At 33.7% G+C, this 19446-nt stretch overlaps 1 protein-coding gene across 7 annotated transcripts in view; it reads left to right on the top strand.

Moving 5' to 3' along the window:
* LOC138706247 (uncharacterized) overlaps positions 1-19446 on the top strand; it is a 166977-nt gene that overhangs the window by 108884 nt on the left and 38647 nt on the right. For 2 of the 7 annotated variants that reach the window (XM_069835308.1, XM_069835307.1), the window contains exons 5-6: positions 6642-6803; positions 8124-8294. The exons of 2 other annotated variants lie outside the window; for them this stretch is intronic. In XM_069835308.1, coding sequence (XP_069691409.1) covers positions 6642-6803; positions 8124-8294 — 333 coding nt within the window. The remainder of the gene's footprint in view (positions 1-6641; positions 6804-8123; positions 8295-19446) is intronic. 3 more of the 7 variants (XM_069835311.1, XM_069835310.1, XM_069835309.1) reach the window with 2 other exon arrangements.

Here is a 19446-nt window from a genome sequence, read left to right as displayed (position 1 = left end):
GATAGAGTTGTTGAACCATTCTTGAACGACACAGTTACTGCAGTGCTACTACAGTTCCTTAATGACTTCATTCCAGATAGAGCAAGACCACATATGGCAAATGTCGTCCTGGATTACCTGATGAATATTTCCATGACAGATTACTCCCTAATCATTATACTGAATGGTATGGTGAACATATATGTTTCCGTCGTCTGTACTGTCCATATTTGAATCTGTGGTTATTTTCTCTGGGGGTTTTCTGAAGAACAGTGTATAGAAGAATAATCCACACTTACTTACAAATGGCTTTTAGAGAACCTGGAGATTCATTACAACCCTTGCATAAGCCCGCATCGGTCCCTATCCCGAGCAAGTTTAATCAGTCCCTACCATCATATCCCATCTCCCTCAAATCCATTTTAATATTATCCTCTCATCTACGTCTCGGGTCGGCCTCAATAGCGTAATTGGTATAGCGCTGACCTTCTATGCTTGAGGTTGTGGTTTCGACCCCAGCCCAGGTCGATGGCATTTAAGTGTGTGTAAATGTGACAGGTACATGTCAATAGATTTACTGACATGTAAAAGAACTCCTCCTGCAGGACAAAATTCCAGCACACTGGTGATGCTCATATAACCTCGGCAGTTGAGAGCGTCGTTAAATAAACCGTAATTTTTTTTTCTACGTCTCTGCCTCCCCTTAGGTCATTTCCCCTCGTAAAAAAAAACTGAAAAACGTTATCTCAGGTGTTGTGGACAGTATTTCTCAAGAAACACTGTGTTGAGTAATAAACAGCTGTGGTAGACGTTTGCTAATTGTATTGGATGCAGAAGGTTCACATATTGATATTTTGATTTGAATAAAAATCCTCCCCAAGTCCCTGACGTATGACAGCAAAATCATTCATATACAGTAGGTATAATATACAGAAAGATATTTGCATTTGTAGTATTTTTTTTTTTTGCAGTGACTCTTCATTTGCAGCATGTAAAAGAACATTGCATGTTAAAAAAAGGCTTTGGAAAAAAATTACTTGTTTATCAAGTTTTCTGCTACATGTGTACCTGAAAGAATATGAGACTAAGTGATCTCTTGATGCATTAAAGTTAATTGGCTACACCATGTATTCAGAATGAATAGCTCAATAATTCCACTAAGGGGACACACAAGACCAGGCAGACCTCTCAAACAATACTGGATGGGATCAAAACAGATCTACGAAGACTTAATTCTTGTGGTGAATGGTGCAGAAAATAAACTATTCTTTATTTGAAACTAACATTAAATGGTTATTTAATCCAAGTCAACTTCAATAATTTTTTTCGTCATTTTTATATTACATAAAATGTACTAATTATGAAATGGTAGAGTTCATACTAGAGAAGAATTTATTACATATAAGTAAATAATTATCTAGAAAAATATTTCTACTCGATTATTTTGAATTTGTGTTCTCTCGCACCAGGTATAGATGATTCTTCATGAAAAGAACTATAACGGCTTTCAACAACAAAAGACTCAGTCTTAAAGAATTAGCAGTCACTAGTTGTAAGGTCCCTTTCCACTTGTTACATGTGTATGTTCGTAGAAAATGGCTAGTTTTTTACAACTTGTTTTCTTATTTAGTAATAATGATAGTTATTTGAAAAGGAATGAACATGATTAAAAGTCTTGGTGTATACTGTTGTTTAACATTTATTGCATTTAAAATATTTTTCGTAAATAAAAAAATATTGGAAATACAATATACAAATAGCTATTCTATGTACTTCAGTACATCAAAATATATATTCTGTGAATGTTTTTTTTTTAAATCAATTATGTATATCTATTTGAATCATACAATTTATAAATGAAGTCACACACTTCATTTTTAGGGATTACAAAGAATTATTCTTTTTATAATTTTTTTTGTGCAATGCAGAAAGCATAAGTTCATGTATTTACTTACGTGTATAGTGAATGTTTTCATTTACTAGTATATATTGTTTTAATGGTAGTTCAGAATATAAACCATAAATGATATTATACTCAGCGTGATAAAGAATTGATTTATTTTATTGAGAAATTATTAAAATGTATAACAAGAAAGTGTGTGTAATTTTCTGTGACAGAAATTTTATTCATGATTGCATAAGAATAGTGCCAAATAAAACAAACTTTGGTTCAGGGGCAATAATCGTCTACAAAATTGTACAGGATGCACGTGTTTGTCAGTAAGCAAGGTTATTCAAATCTTCAATTCTTGTGCTCTCATTGACCAGCAATTGGAAGAGAAGAATGTTATTGTTAAAGTTGGCACTCTTTGTTATTTTATGTCTTTGGGACGGAGATTATAATTATAGTTGGTAAAATACTTTGATAGTGGAAATATTGTGACTTCACAATTGATATCTGGAAGAACACAGTTGTGAATTTTGTCACAAACTTGCATTTAAACTGTTACTTTAGCTGTTTCACAATATATTACGTATTTCTGTAGTGAGAAAGTATGTTACTTCATTACTCTCATTCTTCCACTTCTAACTAATTGGTTGTAGATATTTTCTTTGTATGATAGAATCAGAATACCTTTGCTTTCAATATGGAATATGTTTATTTTAAATTTCTTGTAGAAATGGTTATTTGCTTTACTGCATTGCTATGTATTAGATGCTAAATAGTAATATCTGTAAAGAAACAGGGTGTGGACAAGATAATTATGGATTCCATTCTAAATAATGATTTTTAATAATAATGTGAAACCTATATAAATTTGTGAAAAACATTTTCTGTATCGTCATGGTCAAATTAAAGCTGGTCACTCATTCCTCCTACTTCTGTAGAATGTGTGGGACTGGTGCATTTTTGTCATGTATTTGTTGCTTTCAAATTCTTCCAAATATGCTCATATGTAGGACATCTTGTGCTTAATGCTAGTCTGGTATTGTTGGATTCCAACTCGTGGAACACTGTGCTCGTAAGACAGAATGCCACTTTCTATTGTTATGGTGTTTGATGATTCATTAATAGATTAATTTTGACATGGGTGAAAAACAGGTAATAAATATTTCCTACAGCTTCCTTACTCAAGGACAGTTTTCCATGTGTTGTAATTACATATTGTCCACTTTCATAATTTTTTTTTTTTTTTTTTTTTTTTTTTTTGTGGTAAAAGTTAGACCGAGGATATTTATGGCCTGTCAGCAGTCTAAATTGTTTATAGTATTGATTTCCTAAGGTTCCTTAAATTCTGAGACATTCGAAAACCGCTTTTTTTTTAATACTATGTTTCCTGTTTTGTCCATCAAAAGCTTCTGCAATCTCTCAAGACATTCTGCAGTCTCAATTGAGATGTTGGACCACATAGACGTCTGTCCATAAAATAAGGAAACTTAGAGGTCTAAGCAACAGCCGGTAATTTTTCTTGTTAGTATTTTTTATTTGATTTCAAACCACCATCAGATTCACTCAACAATCATTGGTGACATGATCATTACTGTCAGTCTAATTTTTATTTGAGTGAGAAATAATTTATACAGAAAGTAGAAAGTTTTGAATATCTGGTTACTTAAGTAGGGATGGGAAAGTAGACCAAGAAGTACTGAACTGTATACAGTATATCTGCATACTATGAGATAACGTGGTTTGGGAAAAAGGAGATCAGTACAAAGACCAAAATGAAATATATAATTAATTTATGGTATCTGTAGCTAAATATGGAACTGAAAGCCTGCCACTGCTTAATAAACATCACAGCAAATTGACAGCAGCAAAATTGAAATACTTAGGAACTGCTGGTGAGTTTTGGTGAGACCAAATTAAAAATGAAAGAATAAAAGAACAAAAACTAAATGGCTCTGCATACATATTGTATGTCAGAAAGGAAAGTTAAGTAAGCCGTGGAAATGTATGTTGAAGAGAGAATAGGAAGAGGAAGACTTAGGATTGCATGGGAGAACATAATAGAGAGACTGGATTGGAAGAGAGGGAAAAACTGTAGTGGAAATGAAGAGAGATGTGTAATGATAGAAGTTACTGGATGAAATGAATGGACAGAGGTGAACTTGATACTTAACAGCATAATGAGGCGAAGAAGAAGAAGAGTGGTCAGTAATTTTACTTGTAGCTCTCATTCAGAGCAGGGCTGTTCTACATGCTGTAAAGCTATGATATAGGATTTCGGTTTTACTTCTGTCTTAGGAAGCTGTGCTAAGAATTTTACAGTCTTTAAAAACATTTCACACTTAAGCCCAGTTTGAACTCGTGAACCTCGTGTCCAAGACGAAACAGTAACCATTATGCAAACATTGAAGATGACTTGTTTCATATTTTATGGACTTCAAAAAGAAAAAAATGCCTTTCATGTAAAACCCTTGAAAGAACAGACAATAACATATGAGCACTGGAAGATAAGTGATCTGCTTACACATTGGTCATTTTTCTTGAGGTAAAATCTTAGTTAGCATCACAACCCTCCTAGAGATTATAGAAGACAACGCTTTTGACAACGCCTTTTTTTTTTTTTTTTTTTTTTTTTTTTTTTTTTTTTTTTTTTTTTTTTTTTTTTTGCCAGGGATCAGTATTTAATGTATACATCTCCTAACTCTATGTGAAAGAGCCTTGGAGTGAAACAATGAGACTGAAAATCAAAAAATGCCAAAACTTCTTAAATTAAAAATGTCCCTTAGCAAAGAGCCTCATTTTCATATAAAGAAGGGTGGTTATTATTTTAAAGCATTGACTTTCCATACTGGAAAGTCTGAGTACGATTTGTGATGGTGGTGATAGTAGATGATGATGATGATGATGATGATGATGATGATGATGATGATAGATTGCAATATAGAGTACAGAAAATCTAATACCGAAACAATTAAAAAGCAAACACCCGAAGGTAGAGTTAACTATATAGGTAGGTAGTTAATAAGACTGTTGTATCAAGGTTTTTGGAATACTCCTATTTTCTCTGCCATTATCCAACATTCCATAAAAACGAAATAGATGACTTACTTTGACGTGCTTATGGACCTGTTAACAGGCAGAAAATGCAACAATAATACCCATCATGAATTTGGTCTAGTGAAATTAAGGAAAAGTATGCATTCACAGTAATAAACAGTATTGAAATCTTGTACTGAATTTAATACATACAGTTGTCCATCTTGTGTAAAAATACGATAACCACGAAACTTTCATGCTCATCGGATAGTGATGAAAATGTTTTTATTAACTGTGTATTCAGATTTAATTTTTCCAACTTTTTTTTTAACTACTTAAGGTTTCTTCCTTAGTCTTCGAGATACAGAAAGATAATCTACTCAATTGGGTTCATTATGCTTGATTAATCCAAACAACTGGAAAAAAGGAAAACTGTACCAAAAATGCTGTGAGTATGGATATAGGTATGGCCAATTTGATATGACAGAATATGTCCAGTAGAGGTCAGTGGAATACCTTTTGTACTGTAATGTGATAATTTCTCTATGACCTTTGAAGCTAAAGCATTGTTGCTTCAATTACGATTGTTTATTTAAGCATAATACTTCCTTGTTTTTTATGTTATACAGTGACTAGAAGAGAGTGTAAGATTAATGACAAACTACTTAGTATAATAACCTTTTCAAGCCACTGGGGTAGCTCAGATGGCAGGCGTGTTTGCTTGCTGATCTGGAGCTGCGCGTGGACGTGGGTTCGATTCCCTCTTTAGCTGATTACCTGGTTGGATTTTTTTCGAAGTTTTCCCCAACTGTAAGGCGAATTTCAGGTAATCTGTGACGAATCGTCTGTCTCGTCTCATCAAATACAATCTTGCTGTCACCAGTCCCATTGACGCTAAATAACCTAGTAGTTGGTATAGTGTAATTAAATAACTAATTAAAAAAATAACCTTTCGAAGAGACATATACTATACCATACCATAAAAAATAAAAAGTGGTGTTTTCACAAACAGTCGTAAATATAGTACATGGCCTGTTTGCTAAGGGTCACTGAAACAGAGAATTATCTTATTGGTGCTCTGACTACAGACTTGCGGAAAAGGGAGCTAACAACCCCAGAGATGTACTTGAAATATATATTCAAATGGTTCAGACTTTAGTTTTGACTTCAATAGAACCTAGTTTGTCATTGTATTGTGAAGTTTTTGATAGTGTTATAAATGCTGGATATTATCTTGGGTACACATTTATCTAGATTTCCAGTTGCAGTGCCGATTTACATTTATATCTTGTCATTTTTCACAATATATAGGATATTAATAAAATATAAGCTAACCTATATCAATAATTCGATACTGTTCTTTTCTGTAGAAATGTATGACGTATATACAGAACCTTTATTGTGAGATTTCTTTGTTCATTTGTTTTAGTAGCCACACACAATGAATCCAATAGAGTAGATAATCCTTCCAGATCCTGACTGTTACTGCTCTGAGTATAGAAATAGCAAATAGGTCTGAAGCAGAGAAAGTAGTAACAACACATGGCTGCAAACCCCAAAAACTTTCGTCATATAGTTTATATGGGGCTCTAACATAATAGGTGCAAATAAAAAAAAAAAAAAGTTAACATTTGTGGTTATAAAATTGTAACCAGTGTAAAAGATTCGGAGTTTTGGCAAACTTTCGTATTCCCTATGTACTGAAGTAAAGCTACATGGGATGTATGCAATTGTGCAGGGAGTGATGTTGTCATGAAGCAGCACCCTGGAAGCAACAGTGGAGCTGAGGCAGCCAAGACAGCCGCAGCCACCGGCATGCTGCATAGTGTGTACCCCATGCAGCACGTGAGCGTTCTGTCAATACCGCCTACCAGGTGGATAGCGACATCGCTGGGTTCAGGTGCGTTCTCAAAGCACAGGTTCATCTGGCTGCGGGGACGTCCACCAACCAACCTTCAGTCACATCACAATAGTAGTTACTGTCTTTTCTCATATACTGGACGTGTGTGCCTGTGATACTTCTGAGAATTCCAAATATTTTCTTGAAATCTCATGTCCTTTTAAATGTAATATCTTAAATCACTGACAGACCTTAAAATGCCGAATCCTTAAAGGGCCTATTCTTCGTCACTTTTCAAGCTTTCTCTTTAGATTTATCATCAGAGGCCTCAGTCGTCTCACAAAATGCACTACAGAAATGTATTCAGTCTGCATCAAGATGAACTGTAGCAATATCTGCAACCACAATCGAGATGTTGAGCCACAGAGACATGTGTCTGCAAAGTATGGAAATTTGATAGTCTGGGGTCATTGGGCAATAATTTTGTCTGGGTTAGAGTTGTTTTACATCTCTACATCTCCAACACAGGACCACTAGTGTTACTTTTCTTGTAAAGGAAGTAATGCTAAGGATTTTATTGCCGCTCAACTTCATCATTCTTGGCTGGGCTTTTTTATGATACTTGAGTCCAGAGGCATTCACGTAACTATTAGATCACCTTGTGTTACAGATTGATTTACATGTAGCTCATTTTACCATCGTGTTGCAGTCACTTACATGCGAAGATAATGTAATACACATAGATTAATAATAAATTTGTACACAGTTTGTATCACTGTATCGTGTTAATCACTAAAAAAAAATCACCAAGTGTAGCTTCAGTTGGATAAGGAAAGTGAAGTATTGATCCTATGTAGTAGGTATACTGCATGTAAAAGATGTCTGTGAGTAGAGGTGAATAAACGAAAAATTCTATGTTCAAACTGGCCAGTACTCATTTCAGTAACTCTTCATAATGGACGTCACCACTGTAATGATTGTGAGGACCTCCGGTAGGAAAGGAAACATGTCAGTTTAATATCTCACTGATTCATATGTACCCTTCTATATGTGTATACCAGCACAAGATGCATGAATTGTAAATTGATTTAATTTAAAACAAGAGTAGCCAAGAAGTGCCACTGACTTCATTATCAAGCGCTAAGTATTGGAAAATAACCATTCACAGAACTTTAAAAAGGAATATCTGTATGTATCTCAGGCTTGCACAGTATGTATCCGTATCTGAGAAAAATTTTATGATAGTGAACTAGTATTGCAATGTGAAATGCCTTTCCCATGTTTATTTTATTTTATTTTATTCTCCCACTAATACAATTTTTACATTAATTTGGCGATCCCTTATTAACCTGATCCTTGGAAATTTGATGGTCCATCCAGGTTCAGGTGATGATGATGGTAAGCAAGCAGAGAACAAAAAGCAACGGGGAAGGCGGAAGCAGCTGGACGGAGGTAGTAATCTGATTGAAAGCAGAGACGAGCCTTTGTATGGGAGTACCCCGATAGCACAGTGGAGGAATTTTTATGGGTTTACATATTTGGACATTAGTGGTGAGTGATTGATTGATTATGGGGAAGAAAGAAAAGAAAATGGAGCTTAGTGAGGAGAGGTGGTTTGTTTTCCTGTTTTGCAACAAAACCGGTGATAGTGGTCTCGCTATTTTCCCTTTATCTCCCCTTTCCTTCCCTCCTGGCACACACACACATGCACATGTGCTCAGGCCTTTTCTGCAATATTTTGTTCAAAAGCAACCATATTGTGGACAGAGGTATTCAAAATCTTGTTTGTGTTGGATGAATTAACAAGTAAACGTGTTTTTGTTACTTCTCGTAATAGTAAATTTTGTTTGGATACTTTGTTGTACCTCGGTCTAACAAGAATGGATGAAACTTTAATACAATTATTTTGGTATGTTTAATGTCTAAAACTGGAATAATACTAATACAGATATTTCATAACTTCTTCATAAATTTGGTTAATTATGGTGAAATAAAGTAAAGAGAGAAGTAATTCTTGTTTTAAAACAAACTTTGTTTACAATAATATTGTTATAGTTAAAAAGAAAGAATTATTTTTAAAATATTCACAATTCATACTACAAATTTTAGTTCATGTTTAAACATCCAACATGAGCAATCAGTGATATATTTTAAAGTGTGTTTGATATTGGCACCTATTTAGTTAGTGGCAGACCAACACTATTTGTTGTTTACTTCAGATTTGCTTTAGATTTTTATATTACAGCAATCTATGAACTTCATTAAACGTGTATGGTATTTACTATTATGTGCAGTGAAGTGTCTACTACACTAAATCTGAATTTCATTACATTTGCAGGTATCTGTTATTTTTGCATATATATGTAACGATCTCACACTTCCATACTCAGTGATGTTAATGATTTATTGTTGCCAATTTTATGATCTTTCTATGAATAAGTTCTGAATATGTTTTTAATAGTTCTGAAAAAACTGGTACTTGCATATCAAAGCCAATATTTGAATACTAGAAAAAATAGTGGCATCCTGAAACTTTTCTATTAAAAATCCTGGCTGTATCAATTCATTTTGTGTGTTTTTAACCATTAATGTGTATTTATTGCGTATTTTCGTCGTTATCATTCAACATTTTTAGTTCATATTCTAAAAAAAGAAGAAGTCATCTGTTATATCTTCGTAGTACATTATAATCATCGTTCTTGTAAATAGATCTATTAACAGTTTCTGTGTGAAAATCCATAATTTAAACATCTTGAGGATTAGTTTAGAATCAGAGGCATAGCATTAGTGGATGCAAGAAAAGTGGGACAGTAAAACCCCGTTTTAACGGAATAATCTGTTAAGTCCTAGCTAAATTACCACTTTTAAGGAATAAGTCCAAAATATCGATTCAACTTTAAATAATCAATAGTAACAACATATTATGTAGACGCGGCATTATTCTTTGTTCTTCATGGTCTTGCTTTGCATTGCTTTCACAGAATAATTGCTTTGCTTTTGCAAGTTGTGTGAATCCAGTGTTTATTTTCATAGTTTATGCTGTTTATGAATCGTTATAAAGTACAATTCCAGTGCGGAACAAACTTGTCTTGTAAACTTGATAACATTAAATTTATTTACATTTGAAGGTAAATACAGCATTAAACAATTGAGTGCTGTATTGAACCTGAATTATTTTCAAATCCATTTCTTTGAGAATTTGTTTAACAAGTCATTTTGTTTTTCGACCAATACAGTTTTTCAGAGTGAAGTCACTGAAGTTGAACCCCATCTACTGAACTTTCGTTTAATCTCATCTTGCTGACATAGGGGTAATTTGATTGGTTTGCTGGAGATCCGTGTAAAGCCCAGTGACAATTTTGTATGCTTGTGCTTATAAAACTTAGGTGATTTCATGCATTGCCATGAAAGCTGAACACTATTTATAAAATTCACAACTTTTCAGTCATTTCTTATCAAACTATACATTCCATTGAGAAAAACTTCGACCTTTGCAGACTTACAGTTCTTTTAATTTTATTCATTTTACAAAATTTTTATGTTGTGAATGAAATACATATTCAAATAAGCTGAGCAAAGTTATGTCATGGGCGTACTGACAGAGCACTGTACTCATACATAACACACAGAATGGAAATCCCAAATGGGAGTTTGTGTGTACGTAATCTACAATACAGATGTGATGAAGTCTCAGGAATGGTTTAATAACGTACCTTTCAATATTAAAGACAGTGGGGCAATGAGGACTGAAATGTTCATGTCTAATCTAATGTCTGCAGACCTAGTGTATTTTGCTGTAAGAGTTCCAGAACTCCTCGAGAAAATACTTTAGTTTTGTCAGTGTTAAGAAATTTCCTCAAGTTATGTAAGGTACAGCTCATGTATTTTGTCAAGACACTCCTCCACTCTTCCTACAGAGCTGCGCACGAGATCAGATGAGTTTACGAATTATAGGGGAATGGGTTAGTTTTTGCCTTTAACTTGGTAGATACATGCCCGACCTTCCTTTCTACTCCTACCCCTTCAACAGAAACGTTGTTCCTGTACTGCACATCGCGAGTGTCTTGACAAAATGCATTAGCTGTAATCATGCTATGCCGCTGATTATAATTTTTAATAGGTATTAATTATTTTTTTTTTATATCAGTAGGTACTAGATATTTTTCTTTTCCACTCATGAAAGCTGGAAATAGTAATGAAAACATTCTCTGATATACAAGAGGATTCAGTAATTTATAACTCTGCATATTTTATTTTAATACGCGTATTTTACTCGTTTTATTTTCCTCCATTTTTATTTTCTTCTTGTGTCATCATAAGTGTATACTACACAAAATAAACTGTCGCGAAAAGGATATGAAATTATTGACATGAAGTATTTATTCTCATTTGCTGGCTTACTCACAATGTTTAGTGCACATTATTTAATCCACAACCCATATTCTATCAAAACATACAATGAAGTCTTCATGCGAAAATAAGAGCTTCCTGTTTTATTTCTCAGGATATGTCTTCAGATTATAGTATAATACATTTGTCAATAGTAGTGAAGGTATTTCAAGAAAATAAGTGGAAAATATTCCAAAGATTAACTTGTTTTAAATTCAAAATATGCCATGAAAACTGAAATTTACTCTCTTTACTGTACTTCAGAATTTCTTTCATTCACTCTTTGTCCAACAGTGTAAAAGTTTTCGTGCAATTGTACTAAATTGTGTTACCGAATCTTTCCATATTCTTATTCTGTAATCAAATGTATGCACTTCACATTTAGTATAGGCCCCTATAGAGATTCACTGTGAATATTACGACTTTCAGATTTAAATTCTAAATCTACGAATGTGATCTGATAACATCTGTAAATGTTAACGAATTTTCATTTTTCATGTAAAGGGGTTGTAAACTTAGGATCTACATTCAGGAAAATTAGACAATAATAGTAACATCTACGAAAACGCTGTTTATAGATAAATCAATTTTGAAGCTAATTATTGCCACTAATTTGTTAAGATGTGTAGTGTAAATGTCAGTTAAAAAAATACTGCATTCCAATATTATTTTAAATGCAAACATATTGAATGAAATGAAAATGATTTCTAAATGGTTTTCACTGGATTTGTAGAATCATAAATCTGTACATTCTCCAAACTGAAGTAGCTACTTCAGAGTTTATAAAAAATTAATGTAATAAGAAAATACATGGGTGATACCATATGTAATGAGCTTATTAATATCAGATCGAAGAAAGAGGTTCACAGGACTATTGTTGTTATTAAAAAAATCTTCACTTTCTTTATCTCTCAATGAAACCACCATCACCCCCCCTCCCCATTTCTCCAGGAGTTTGAAAATGTCCTTGAAATTGAATTCTGTTCCAAGATATCGCAAACAACAGCATGCACTTTGTTGAACGCCTTCATTGCTCTTGAAGTAGTGACCTTGTGTCAGATCCTTTGTGAAACTGGAATCGAAGAAAATGTTAGTCTGAGATGGTAAATTCAGATTGTACGACAATAATATTACTATTCATCCCTCGTTCCTTCTTTCCCTTTGCAGATATATACATATGTAGGTTTGAGAACTTTTTTCCTCTCCTCCCCCATTTGGCATTTATCGTCGAGTGTCTTCACATAAATGGCATCATCACAGTGTGTAATATTGTCCAGGGAAAGGAATATTTGTTCCGCAACATACTAAAACATGGCCCCATTCTGTGCATCTCTGCAGCAAGAGAATTTGGAAGTATAGGTGGGAATTTCTGTCCCATCTGTCTGACAGCCTTGGTTTCCTAAAGAGGACAACTACATTGAGACTAACAAAGATGACCAGCATTTTGTGTGTCACTTGCTTACATGTTTCCAGAACAGTTCTACCAGAAGGGCATTTTTTAACTCCTGAAAATATGCCAAAAGTGCATAGTTTGTAATAGTCATTTCGTGGAGAGGAAAAAGATGTATGATATATATTGGCGGGTACTTGACTTATGTCATTCACCCATATGAAGCCAGTTATGTAGACCCAATTTACCTACGAAATCGTTGCCCAGGGTGCGCCATAGGAGGCTAGTCTGCACTGCACCCACAATGAAATGAGATGATTATGGAGATTTGTTGGATGCCAAAGGGAAACCGGAGTTCCCAGAGAAAACTCCTGTTACCTGGACCACGAGCTTGCCCAACACAAGTTATAAATTTTAGGTACACCAGGGATCGAACCCGGATTCATAGGATTATAAGTCCAGCACTCTAGCCACTAGACCACCATGGCAGCTTATGTATGATATCTAATAACTAGTATTTCCATATTGATCTCTTTCTTTGATCATGGTACTAATATGCTTAAGACTTTTGGAACCTTCCTTACTTCATTTTTGTCTTCAGGAATTTTCAAGCAGTTAAGAACACACAATGTGAATTGTATGTATAAAAAATAGTGGAAAATTCGTGCATGTTAGTGCATGTGACTTGGTCTGAACATATGTGCAGACATATTTCCTGTCATGATTGTAGTAAGAACCCATTTCAATTGTGGAACTTGGGTTAGTCTTGTTTATTATATCATTTGCACCATGCAGTATTGTTGCATGCAAGAAAAGCTCTAAGGGATGAAAGGAATATTTGAAGAACAACATACAGAATTACTTAGTTTGCATCCCAGAGAAATGCTGAATATTAGTGAAAGTCATTTTTGTTGTTTGAATTGGGTCTTTTGCATGGCCAAATAGTCGTTACATTGAGGTTTAAGTTGGAGATGGTATCTTCTGTGTTCCTCCAACATCTGCCAAGTTCAAAATTGCACTCACCACGCACAAAGTCTTGTTAATGTGTAGAGATGTGGCAAACTTCGAAGTGTCTGTAGCCAGAGAATATATAGTTGCATGCAAAATAAAAACGAAGTTAGCTAAGAGAGAGTAATATTTGTCTAACTTAGAATTCCATTGTGGTTTAAAAATAATATATTTTGCATACTGGAGCCTCTCCTAGGCTAGTATGTTATAGCAATGAACCATTTTGCAATAAATTGTAACTGTTTTGCAGTTAAGTGTGTTTAATTTTTTTTTTTTTTTTTAATAATTTCTGACTGTAGACAAACATCTGAATTTTTAGATTGTGTTTCCCAGAAATAAGTGGATTTTTTGTGCGCTTTCTTCCACTCCCTCTCAAGCAATTTTGTTAGTCACCTCACAAATCTTGTTGGTGCTTCTGCCCGCTGTGCTAAACAGCACAGTAACTTCCAAGGACTAGTTTCTAATTCAATACCAGTTTCGTTCCACTGAACTTCAGTTACAAATACCATTATATTCAGGGTAGGAGTAATGTAACTGCAGAGATTAACAACTTGGTCCTTGGATGGAGCAAAACAAAAAATTCTGATATCATATGAATACTTGTCTCAGAAAAAAATTCTTCCCTAAATATTAACACTGTTTTACTTGATAGCTACTATCTGTACAATTATGATTTTTATTTAGTCTTATTATTAGAGAAACTGATAAGGCATGATTTTTCCCTTTGCAATAAACAGTTCTTGCAGATTAAATAAAAAGATTGACAGGTATCATTTCCTGCCATTAGAAATCTTGCAACCCTGCTTCACTAAGGGACAGAATGCTGCTCTTCAGACTTGAGTTTGTGTGTATTCATAGGTGAGCTATCGATGCACTATGCAGATTTTGTCGTATTTTCTAATTAACCGTGCACCTAATTAAAAATGCGTAATAGGTTTTTTTTTTATTACTTATTTCAGTATAATTTTGTTGAACCTTCAATCTGTGCAGTTATATAACTTTCACCTTACATAGTCACTGAAGTTCAGTTTTACCAGTAATCATTATGTTGCTGTTTTATAAGTATATGGAGATTTCGAGACATTTCTATGAAATTTTTTACAGTATTTTTCCGACTAATATTATTTGATGAATGTCTCTCAAAATCTGTTGTTCGAGACTGCTTCATTTTCACATAAGTAGAACTGTACACTCACAGCTACGACGAAATACAGTTCTTATTTTCTGTAAATGGATCTCATACCTGTATCTGAAATCATGAAGCAGTTAATAAACGGGAATGCTGATTGTTGAAAGAAAGTCTCATCGTGAAAAAGAATTTCATAAATCCAATGTCAAGCTGAAAAGTTCACCCAGTACCTTTGGACAGCAGAACGTTGTCATTGTAAAATTTGTTTTCAAAAACTGTGGTCATTATCAAAGTGACTGATTGTATAAACATTGTTGCAATAACAGTTTAGTTGCTTGCAGATACATTTTTCTTACAGATTATAATCTTAAACGTAATTGTATATTACAAGAAATATGGTGTATTATCACAGTCACATGGGTTAAATTAACAAAAGATACTTAGTCCTTCACATTTTTGGAGCAGTTTCGCCCAGAAGCTTATTAAATGCTCTACATTGTTGAAAAAGTCAACAAATTGATGTAACTACTGAGTCATGTGTCTTGAAAGAATGTCATTTGAAGGGTACATGGGAAAAACGATCAAGGTCCATCAAAAATCGAAATTGAGTTAATAATGCTATCTTATAGTGGAAAAGAAGTACTGTCATGTGGTCTAGCTAGTAATAAGAAATCATCGTTCTTGACATTCCACTATGTCAATTTATATTAAATACACACATAAGAAAGTATTAAGTGCTTAAACTTTAAAATTCGTTTTTCTCGAAACTTTCTAAAATGGACCTTGATCGTTATTCCCGTGTACCCCTCATTTATGTTTACTGTGATCGTTGAACTTCAATAATATTAGAGCTCACTTATCTCTAAAGTTTGTTTACTTGTCATGAAGTCACTAGTAACATAGAGTTTTAAGGAAGTAACATTCCCAAAACTCCACTATTTTCAGTCAGTACTTTTCTTTGGAGCCATTTAGTGTAAAGTGAAACTACATCATTATACAAAGACAAGGTTTATCAATTACTGCGATTCAGCTACCTCCTCTGTGATTACCTAAGATCTAGGTTCATCTGTGTGGTAAAGAAATGTTCAACATGTGACTATAATGATACAATTGAAATAATGGTTAGTAAAATTTTGATGGTAATCGAAGTTCTGCTGTACAAAGGATAATTTTTAAATCTGTGTTTCTTATGTGCAAGCATTAGAAAGTTGTTAATGATTGATTTCTAAATTCATCACTTCAAGGGGAGGCTGGGGAAGCTAAAATCATCACTTAAAGTCTTACTGTCTGAGGCTATTAAAATGACTAAATCCACTTGATAAACTGACAGCTGAGAAAAGGAGAAGAGAGAATGTAGCTAATTATAACAGAATATCTTTAAAGTCATCACCATAAATAGTACTGTCATCTTTGTTCTGGCTACAGAGTTTTGTGTTAGTGATCCAGAGTAGATTATTATTATTATTATTATTATTATTATTATTATTATTATTATTATTATTATTATTATTATTATTATTATTATTTCATTTCGAAGTTTGCCACAACTTATATTAGCAAACCCTCCGTGTCAGAATTTTTCAACCACTAAAGGGTTACTTCAGTATTTGATCCAATTTTGAATGTTTATGGTTGTCCTGATTGATTGGTCCTTAATTCCGTCCTTAAGATTGTTCCATTAATATATTACCAAATATAGGCGGGTAACTTGTTCAACCATCAACACCATTACATTGGTAGCAGTAAAATATCAGTATTTTTAATTGGACTCTCAAGAACTGTTGTTCATGGTCCCCCACAATCAATCACTCAGGTTTTTATGATTGTGTAAAAACTGTGAAATGATTTATTACTTTGAAGTTGTGGGATTCTCTTGGTATTTTAAGATGGAAGAGAGGTGAAACCGAATTTTTTAATTTTGCCGCAATTCAGTTGTTTACGAGTTTTGTTGTGGTGGTACTTACCATGTTCGCCATCAGATTCGAAAGTTGCTATTTCAGAATTGACCAACAGTGGTAAAAATGCTTAATGTGATTTTTTCAGAAAGGAATCGAATTCAGTGGTCCCATATCACAGATTTACAACACAAGAGAATCTTGTCCCTGACAGAGGATTGTGAACAAAACGTGGTGGTCACTTCTTGTTAAAAGTTCTCCTTTGTCACAAACATATCTGTATAGACATATGAGACTGTAGAGTTTTATGAATCCCTAATTGGGAAATACATAAAATTATAACTCAGCGTTGTTGGGAGGATTCTAAGAATTTAAAGGTCGTAAAAACTTGTGGCAAAAACAGAACTGAGATCAGACACTTTGTGTACCCAGAATTGTGTAAGAAGTTAAAAGGCTTTACTATTTACACAAAATGTAATTTAATTTAATCTGGTGTAAATATCCATGAAATTTATAGTTTATGGAACATTTAGCGTATTTGGCTTGTTACCATTTTAAAACATCTTTTAATGAAAACTCATACACACTTTAGTCTGTGGAAATTTCTTTAAAGTTAAAATATAAAAATTGCTTCATCCCTTCTTTTTGCAATGCGACCACTCTTCAACAGTAAGTAGGAAGAAGTGAATGAGAAATACAAGGGAATGTATAAGTATACAGAATACAATATAGTTTTGTTAAGTACAAATGAGGATTACATACCACTTGTAGTTACACGACATCAATTTAACTGCTGATCGATCTGTTATCGGTTTTAATCCTCATTTGTACTTAATAAAACTGTATTATATTACTAGAAAACAACAACATATTACTGTATACCTACTTATGCACTACCTTGTATAATTCTGTGTTACATTAAAGAAAAAGTAAGTATTGTGTGATATCATGCAGTATATTTTTTTATAAATTTCATAATTCTCAAATTTATATTAGAAAGAGAACTGCCCAATAAATACAAATTGGAGTTTTTGTATACATTTTTGGATCTCTAAAATTAAATACACTAAGGTACATTTTCATTACGTTAATTTTTTTGGAGAAGGTGGGGGAAGAAAGGATAGTGGTTTAAAACCAGGCAGAAAAAATTCGAACTGTAATTTCCATCAGATGAAGTATAGATATTGATACCAATTAATGAAATTAATGTTTGTAAAAATCGTTTGTGTATGAATATAGCTGAATAAAGTCACAATTCTGTATCCAGACCCCCATTGCTCCAGTTTAGGGTAAACCCTTGATAGCTTATGTTGCCTAGATAATGATTGTGGAGGCCTCTTGTAGAAAACGTTAAAAATATAACTATTCGTAATCTCATTGGTGTGAAAACTTCTGTGAATGATATTAATATTAGCACAAATTGAAAATATATATCAAATAACTATAAATGAATAGAGGACTAGTTACATGTTTACCAAGTGCTCAGCGTTGGAAACCAACTAACTAAATTTAATTTTTTTGAAATGTGTAAATGTTTCACCTCGTTCCATCTTAAAAAGAGCCTCGGGTAAATATGTGCTGGCTTTATCTTGCTTCTCAAGCATGCTTGTCTTTCTACTTGTGGAAAAAACAGGCTTTACATCTGAGCTTCTGATTTTTGTTGCAGCCGCAGATATAGTGTCACATTGAACATGTTTTTTTTTGTATGTTTGTGTTACAATCGTGTTTACTGTTGTTTCAAATGTATAGAATACACTGTTAGCCAAATGATTCCATGCTACAGACCTGAGTTGAAATCTTGTAAAATTCAAGGTGCATGGGTTCATGTTTTTACAGGGTATTCCCACCGCTTGCTTGTGTGGTGCCTTACCCAAATACTCGGGCATCAGCACAAACTCCAAGAATTCTCATGATTACTACTATTAATGTGACACTTCAGCTATATGGATTCCATGTGATTAGACTAATGAAGAAGCTGTTATGATGCAATAATTTCCCCATTAGTATGTACAGACCCAGAAACAAAATTTGGGCCACCTGAATTTTCCAGGTTCCAGTTATAACATACTTCGCATGCTCAATGCTCAGTGGAAAATTCAGGTGGTCTAAATTTTGTTTCTGAGTCTGTACCACAATGTGAAGGATGAGTATGAAGAAGCAGATATGGTGGGATTTGAACTCAGATCTTCAGCAAGGAAAGCTGATGCTCTTGCCATTTAGCTTTTAATGAATTTACTTCAACTTTCACTTTCTCTGTCATTAATCATCATCATAATTATCATTCTTGTCATAGGTAAAAAAATTGCCTTTTTTTTTTTTTTTTTTTTTTTAATAGTAGAATGCATGAGTGTCCTGTTACTACTGCGCTAGTGATAAGTATGATTGTGAATTATGTAGAGAAGATGGAATGAAACAGTGTGACAGTATCCTCAGAAAACTTGGCCTGACTGTGTCTTTGTTTGCCACAATTCCACTTGGATATGCCAGAAAGTTTTAGTATGGTTTCTGGGATGGAAAATTGATACTCTGTTTGGCTAACAGTGTACCCACCTCCAGTAAATTAATTCATTAATACTCTAAAGAAACTGGTGGGCAGATCTGTACTGACAGTATGATGTGCTTGCAAGTTTGAATGTTAATGGCAAGGTGCACCAGTGGCCATAATATCATAGTTTTATATGTGTGAAGGTTTTTAAATATCAGTTTTTAACTCTTTCATTTCACAGATATCATTTCATGGTACTTGGTCATTTGTACTGCCCTTCTCTGCAAATACAAATATAACTTTCTGATTTTTATTTTCTCATTGTACGAAGCATAAAGTGAAGATTTTGTGATGCTGTGCAAAAACAGATTTCGAGATTTTCACTTTAGCATTTCTAAAGTCCAGCA

This window comes from Periplaneta americana, chromosome 9, assembly GCF_040183065.1.
Source record: "Periplaneta americana isolate PAMFEO1 chromosome 9, P.americana_PAMFEO1_priV1, whole genome shotgun sequence".
Lineage (NCBI taxonomy): Eukaryota > Metazoa > Arthropoda > Insecta > Blattodea > Blattidae > Periplaneta > Periplaneta americana.
Note: the sequence above shows the minus strand (reverse complement) of the source record. Positions and strands in the feature narration are given on the sequence as shown.